The 7,198-nt window shown below is 44.3% G+C and overlaps 1 protein-coding gene and 1 non-coding gene across 2 annotated transcripts; both read right to left on the bottom strand.

The window, feature by feature from the left end:
• Positions 1-5,146: 5,146 nt before the first annotated feature.
• Positions 5,147-6,925, bottom strand: LOC107147950 (olfactory receptor 2AJ1-like). Its single transcript, XM_015492544.2, has one exon. The coding sequence runs from the start codon at positions 6,806-6,808 to the stop codon at positions 5,867-5,869; it is 942 nt and encodes a 313-aa protein (XP_015348030.2). The 5' UTR covers positions 6,809-6,925; the 3' UTR covers positions 5,147-5,866.
• On the bottom strand, positions 5,196-5,302 carry LOC125610882. Its single transcript, XR_007340931.1, has one exon. It is a non-coding gene; the product is annotated as a U6 spliceosomal RNA (small nuclear RNA).
• Positions 6,926-7,198: the final 273 nt, after the last annotated feature.

Genomic DNA, 7,198 nt, shown 5'->3' with positions numbered 1-7,198 from the left:
CTTACTCAGCTCCTCTTATTCTGATGAGAGACGTAAATATTTAATTTTTATAATGAGTTGATGCTATAGTTGAACATGATACTAGAATTTGCCCTCTACAACTTTGGAGTTGTTCTGTTATTTCACTTGCAGGGAAAGCGTAAATGAGATTCAGACTACTTCATTCCTCCTTGAATTAAGGAGAAGTGTGAAGTATGTGGTCAGGGCGCCCCCTGTCGGGCTCCTGCAAGATCACACAGCAGCACTGTTCCCCCAGCATTCTGTTAGCCTCAAAATGTGTCACCTGAGCCGGGAGTGGAGACAGAACCTCAGATTCCCCAGGCTTCAGAAGTACTGGGTATTTACGCAGGACATATCAATAACCTTGGGCAAACAGGTGAGTTAAAGTAACACTGCAGGACTCATTAAGGCCCTTTCTACAAATAAATTACAAAATAGCCCTGAGGAAGTGGCTCAGTGGTTGATGCCCCTGAATTCATTCTCCAGAAGCCCTCCTCTCAACCCCAGAAAAAAACAAAAAAACAAAAACAAAAACAAAACAACAACAACAAAAAAAAAACTACAGGAAGTGTGTCCTGATTCATGGCAGGGGCAGCCTTCCTCTATGATCGTCCCCCTGATTGGGACAAAAGGTTAAAAATTAGCAAGTTGAAAATCATCCTCAGGAGGCACAATTAAAAAACAAAACAAAACAAAACAAAAACCCCCAGACATATAGAGGGGAATCCCCCCTCCAGGGGGGAGATCCCTCTAACAAAACAAAACAAAAAAACAGTGGACACTGTCATTTTATATTGACTCATTAGAGTTCCTTATATAGTCTAGATACTAGAACTAATAAAATATGTAACGTGGAATTTATTTTCCGTTCAGCAACTTCTTTTTAACAATATTTGAACATAAAAATTGTATGTATAATTAAAAAATATACCATCATTTTATATATTAATTATGTTTTGATAATTATGTTTTGTTCCTCCAGAGGGGGGAGACCCCTCGGACCTGGGTGTCGGGGTGGAGCACCCCCCCCCAGCACCTGGGGGATCGGAGACTCCCCCCTGCAGTGGGAGACCCCTTGAACCTTGGTGTAGGGGGTGAGCTCTGTATACCATTGCACCCAGGGTAGGGGGGACTCTCCCCTCCTGGGGGGGGAGACATCTCTACCCTGAGTAATGAGGGGGAGCTTTCCCCCCCGCACCCAGGGTAGAGGGGCATCCTTCCTCCAGCGGGGAGACCTCTATAACCCGGGTGTGTGTGGGAGGGATCTCAGCACCTCACCCAGGGTAGAGGGGAATCCCCCCTCCAGGGGGGAGATCCCTCTAACCTGGGTGTTGTGGGGAACTCTGCACACCTTAACACTCAGATAGAGGGGATACCCTCCTCCAGGGGGGAATACCTCTCTAACCTGGGTGTTGTGTGTGGGGGGGGAGCTCTGCACACCTCAACACCCAGGGGAGAGGAGAGTCCCCCCTCCATGGGGGAGACTCCTCGAACCTGGGTGTGGGGGTGGAGATCTGTATACCATCGCATCCAGGGAAGAGGGGACTCATCCTCCAGGGGGGAGACCCCTTGAACCTGGGTGATGGGGGGTGGGGAGCTCTGCACACCATCGCACCCAGGGGAGAGAGGACTCTCTACTCTAGGGGGAAGACCCCTTGAACCTGAGTTTTGGGCTGGGGGGAACTAGGTACACCATAGCACCCAGGTAAGAGGGGTCCTCCCCTCCAGGAGGGAGACCCCTCAAACCTAGGTTTTTTGGGGGAGCTTTGTACAACATGGCACCCAGGGGAGAGGGGACTCCCCTCTTCCAGGGGGGATACCCCTAGAATCTGGGTTTCTTGGGGGGGAAGCTCCCCCCCCCACCACACCCAGGGTATAGGGACTCCCCGCTTCACAGGGGAGAGGGGAGAGGGGACTCCCCCCTCCAGGAGGGAGACCCCTCAAACCTGTGTGTGTGACGGGGGAGCTCTGTACAACATAGCACCCAGGGGAGAGGGGACTCCCCCTTTTAGTGAGCAAACCGCTCAAATCTGGGTGTTTGGGGGGGGTGGGGAGTTCTGTACAACATAGCACCCAGAGGAGAGGGGACTCCCCACTCCATGAGGGAGACACGTCGAACCTAGGTGTGGGGAGGCAACTCTGTACACCATTGCACCCAGGGGAGAGGGGACTCCCCCCTGGAGGGGGAGACCCCTTCAACCTGTGTGTCAGGGGAGAGCTCTGTACACCTTGGCACCCAGGGTAGAAAGGACTTCCTCCTCCAGCAGGGAGGATACCTCTAGAACATGGGTGTCGTGGGGAGCTCCCCCCCCCCCACTGCATCCAGGGTATAGGGAGTCCCCCCTCCAGAGGGGAGACCCCTGGAACCTGGGTGTGTGTGTGGGAGCTCCCCCCCACTGCACCCAGGGTAGAGGGGACTTCCTCCTCCAGCAGGGAGACCTTTGGAACCTGGGTGTGTGTGGGGGGTAGGTTCACCCCAATGCACCCAGGGTAGAGGGGAGTCTCCCCCTCCAGCGGGGAGAGCACTCTAACCTTCGTGTGTCAGGGGACCTCCCACCGCCTCTGTGGCCAAAGCATCATGGAACACTGATTACCAGGTTTTTTGGTGGTGTAGTTTCAGTATACAAATCTTTGTTGAGTCAAATACAAGTTAGGAATTTATGAAATGGATTTTTTGCTCAATAAATTTTGCAGCAGTGCCCTTGGAAACATACCTAAAATGTGGAAAGAATCTGTCAGTTTTTCCTTATATTTAAATATTAATTTTGATTTTTGTATAACATTCTCTTCTGTGTTTCATTGTATTTTGTTTTGTTTTGTTTTATAAAAGGAATTGAATACACAAATACACATGCACAGATACACACAAGAAGAGTTTGGTGGAAAAAGCTGGTGTGTGCAAAGTAAAACATACAGCTCTCTGCTGAAATAGTTGACTAAGGAGTGCAGTTCTACCAGTTCAGAGAAACCAGGTGAAAAAAGCCAAAGAGACCCTATCAAGGGAGAGTAACCATACTGATTTTCATTGGACAGATGGAACAACCCCCGATGTTGGGGTTTAAGTGTGCAGAGTTTAGCTCCCTCAGGCCTGACTTTTTGCAAGAGCTGTGGCTGTGATTTAGGTCAGCTGAGGCAAACCTCAGTTAGGAGGAGGAAAAGTTCTCTTCCCCTTATCGCAAGGCACAAGTTCTGCATGGTTTGGCCAAGAGGAAGAAGCTTCCTGCATACTTATCCTGGGAACAGTACATTCTGAAGAAACAAATGCATCCTCAGAGGAGTAGATAATGTCTACAAAGAACTTTAGGAGGGTACTTATCAAACAAACAGGAACAATTTGAATCTAGCTCTGTGTATCTGCTGAGGCATGATATTTGGACAATGTGGGTAAAGTGTTATTGAAGAATTGCTTGCTTTGTTAGAAGAAGTGTATAAAAGGAACTTGCAAATAAACTTCAGCATGCAGTTGTGATTGCTGCCTTGGCTCTGCATCCCCTGTGTCCCGGTTATTTCGTGACCCTTACCCAGGGACCCGAACGCTCTAGACGTTCACACCCCGATTCTTGGACTAAGCTCTCTAAATGAACGGAAATGTTGCTTGATTTCCTTCTAATTATGAATTTTCTTTTTTTCTACTTATAGAAGAAGTTGTCAGAGAATGTCTCTTTGCTGCTTATGGAATACTAAATGGTTTAAATTCACTGGTTATTATCTATGTAGATGACCCTAGGTTTATGTTTAATCTTAAAATATCACAAGTACCATTTGTATTTTTTATGTATTCCTTACAATCCTGTCCAGATTGGACCATGCTTTTAAAAAATTCTTTTCATATAAATACAACTTTTTTCCACATACCATTTTTTTAGGTGTTTTATCTCCCCTCAAACTCAGTGCAGCCTTTTCTGTTTCTATATCTCAGTTGGGAAACTAAGTCTGTTAGCCTTGAGTGTTGTTTTCAGGAAGCTTGTAGGTTGATGAGACTTTTGAAAAATCTCCCAACTCTGACCCCCATATTTGAGGCTGCCCTCAGAGCTGCTAGCTGGGGGTAGCCTTCCCCTGCTGACATACTCAGGTATTCCGGCCTTCCCAACCCCAACTGCATGCTATGGGACTCCACCTGGATGTTACTGTGAGGAGTTAAAAGAAGTTTTAAGAGTGTACATTGCATGACACACTGCTTTTGAAATAAGCATCTCTGTGAAGCTGGAACTCTGGCAACCCTTTGCTATACCTATATCCTGCTGCAAATTTTCTCTTAAGAGTCTAGTGAAATAAACCATCAGAGCCCTTGAGGAATAATACAAAATTCTAGGAATGAAGGCAAGTAAGAAAATCCCAGACTTTCAGGCAGAAAATTTTTTATTAATATATGACCACTGTTTATTATATTTCTATGTCAACCTCATTATAAATATGATTGAAAACAAAAATAATCTAATAAAGGTCCTTAATGCTTATTGCCAGATTGCTTGTTTTAAAACTTGGTAGCCTGTTTTATACTTATCTACATTTTATTATATCAAATTTACCAAAATTTGCTAATATTTATTCTTATTGTTTTAAAATTTCCAATTGTGAAAGAAAAATTGACAACTTTTCACCCATTTATACATCTTCACATTTGCTTAAATGCTTTATAGTATTTATTTAATATTGACTTCTGAGCTCAATATAATAAAATGTACTTGAACATTTGCCTCAAAAAGTGTGGCTTTTCTAGGTTTTGCTGTAAATTATTAAAATTAATTCTTTTTAATTAAATGAAATCTTAATAAACATTTCTTCTTTAAAATAATTTTAGAATAAATTTCTAGAACCACTTGTAAAACATGAAACTATGTATATGTGAAATGAAACAACATTTGGATTTTTTTAAATTGATTTTGTTTAAATACATGACAGCGGAATGCATTACAATTCTTATTACACATATAGAACATGATTTTCATATCTTGTATATAAAGTATGTTCACACCAATTCATGTCTTTATACATGTACTTTTTTTGCATTATAATTCTTTATTTTTAAAAAACATTTTATTAGTTATTGGTGGACCTTTATTTATTTATATGTGATGCTGAGAATCGATCCCAGTGCCTCACACATGCTAGGCAAGCACTCTACCAATGAGCCACAACACCAGCCCCTGCATTATAATTCTTATTACACACATATACCACAATTTTGCATATCTAAAAATATGGAATGCTTCACGAATTTTCCTGTCATCCTTGTGCAAAGGCCAGGCTAATCTTCTCTGTATCGTTCCAACTTTAGTATATGTGCTGCCGAAGTGAGCACAACATTCTGGATGTTTTAAAAGAATATGTAATCTTAATTCTAGCAAAAATAACTCTATTTTATTACAATCAGAGCAAGTATGGGTGTGTCAGTACACATTTGAATATCTCAACTCAGCAAACAAAGATGTCAATGCAAACCACATAATTAAATTCTGAGAATTTCACATTCTTTGTAGATTTGTAAAGTTTTGAAATGTAACTTTACTCAGTTTCATAAAAATAGAGACACACATAGGTTCATGTTTCTTAAATGGTGTGTACATGAGTGTAATTTATAAGGTATTTCTGAAGTTTGGAAGCAGGGCCTAGAGATGTTGGATGTCTTTCACTTCCTGCAGGTACCTGGATGATTATATACAGCACAGAAGGAGACACAGGCTAGGTATGGATTGAAGAGCAAAACATGCTGCATAGGTGTTATTATTAGTGTTTTGAACATGCATTTCTTTCCACACTTAAAGGGATAGAAGCTTTAGTTTCTTCCCAGAGAAAATAATAATAGATGTCCTCTAATTGTGAAATATAGAAGTAAAGGTACACAGAGGTTCATCATTTTTCCTATTCATTTTCTATATGGGAAGCTACTTCTGAGCACGTTTTTCATGGCCGTCAAGACATCTTTGTTCCGGAAGCTGTAGATGACAGGGTTGAGCGTGGGCGTGACAATGGTGTAGAATATAGCCAAGAACTTATCCTGGCCTGGAGTGTGGTATGACTTGGGTCTCATATATGTGAAAATAAAGGGCCCATAGTACATTATGACCACAACCATGTGGAAGGAACAGGTGGAATAGGACTTCTTCCGGGCCTCTGATGACTTCATCCTGAGGACAGTGAGAAGAATTTGCACATAAGATGCACAGATCATGGAGAGAGGGATCAGCAGAAATAGGATGGCGCTCACATCAACCCCTCGTTCATAGCTTGAGGTGTCTGCACAGGACAGCTTCAACATGGCAGGAATTTCACAGAAATAGTGATCAATCACTCTAGAGCGACAGAAGGGTAAGTGCAGTACCAGCCCTGTGTGCACCATGGCGTTGAGGGTCCCAACCAGCCAGCACCCTGCAGCCATGAGCACACTGACCCTCTCGCTCATGATCACTGGGTAGCGCAGGGGGTGGCAGATGGCCACATAGCGGTCACAAGACATGGCAGCCAGGAGGAGGCACTCACCACCCAGCAGCGTGAGGGACAGGAATACCTGGATCCCACAGCCTGCAAAGGAAATAGCTCTGCGGCCTGACAGGAAGTCGGCGATCACCTTGGGAACGATGTTGGAAACGTGCAGGATGTCCATGAAGGACAGGTGGCTGAGCAGGAAATACATGGGGGTGTGGAGGCGCGGGTCCCTGTGGATGAGCAGGATCATGAGGGCGTTTTCTGTTAGGGTCACAATGAAAAGGCCAAACAGGAAGGAGAAGAAGACCAGACTGGAGTGGGAAGAGGAGAAGAGTCCCAGGAGGATGAAGTCAGTGTTGGCGCTGTGGTTGTCGGGCCTCATCTCGATTCTGCTTTTCCTAAAAAGAGATAATTAATTAATTAGAAAAAGAAAACAGTGATGCATCTCGATGTCACTTACATAGGTCTGCCTGGTAAGTGAGGTTACTGATGCATGTTTTGTCATCAAGACCCATGGCATGTTTCACAGAGCGGTCCTGCACTTGATCCGCTCCTGAATCATGCTTAGCTTGCTCAATTGGCCTGTGAGTCTCTGTTGGGTCTCAAAGTGTCAGTTTATTCCACGTAACAAACTGAAGTCCTGTCTTTGGTCAGCTCTCTCCTTCTCAAGGAGGCCTACCCTGCACAGGCTTCTTAAAATCCCAATGCTCCCGCTGGACCCGGACTCCTCTGGTCTCCTTACTGTTCTGCTGTGTGGGGTTTGCAGTCCACC

This window comes from Marmota marmota, unplaced genomic scaffold, assembly GCF_001458135.2.
Source record: "Marmota marmota marmota unplaced genomic scaffold, marMar, whole genome shotgun sequence".
Lineage (NCBI taxonomy): Eukaryota > Metazoa > Chordata > Mammalia > Rodentia > Sciuridae > Marmota > Marmota marmota.
The sequence above is the reverse complement of the archived record's forward strand: the minus strand, read 5'-3'. Positions and strand labels throughout refer to the sequence as shown.

Coding starts and splice junctions, on each gene's coding strand:
- LOC107147950 (XM_015492544.2), bottom strand. CDS start 6,808: ATGAGGCCCGACAACCACAGCGCCAACACTGACTTCATCCTCCTGGGA.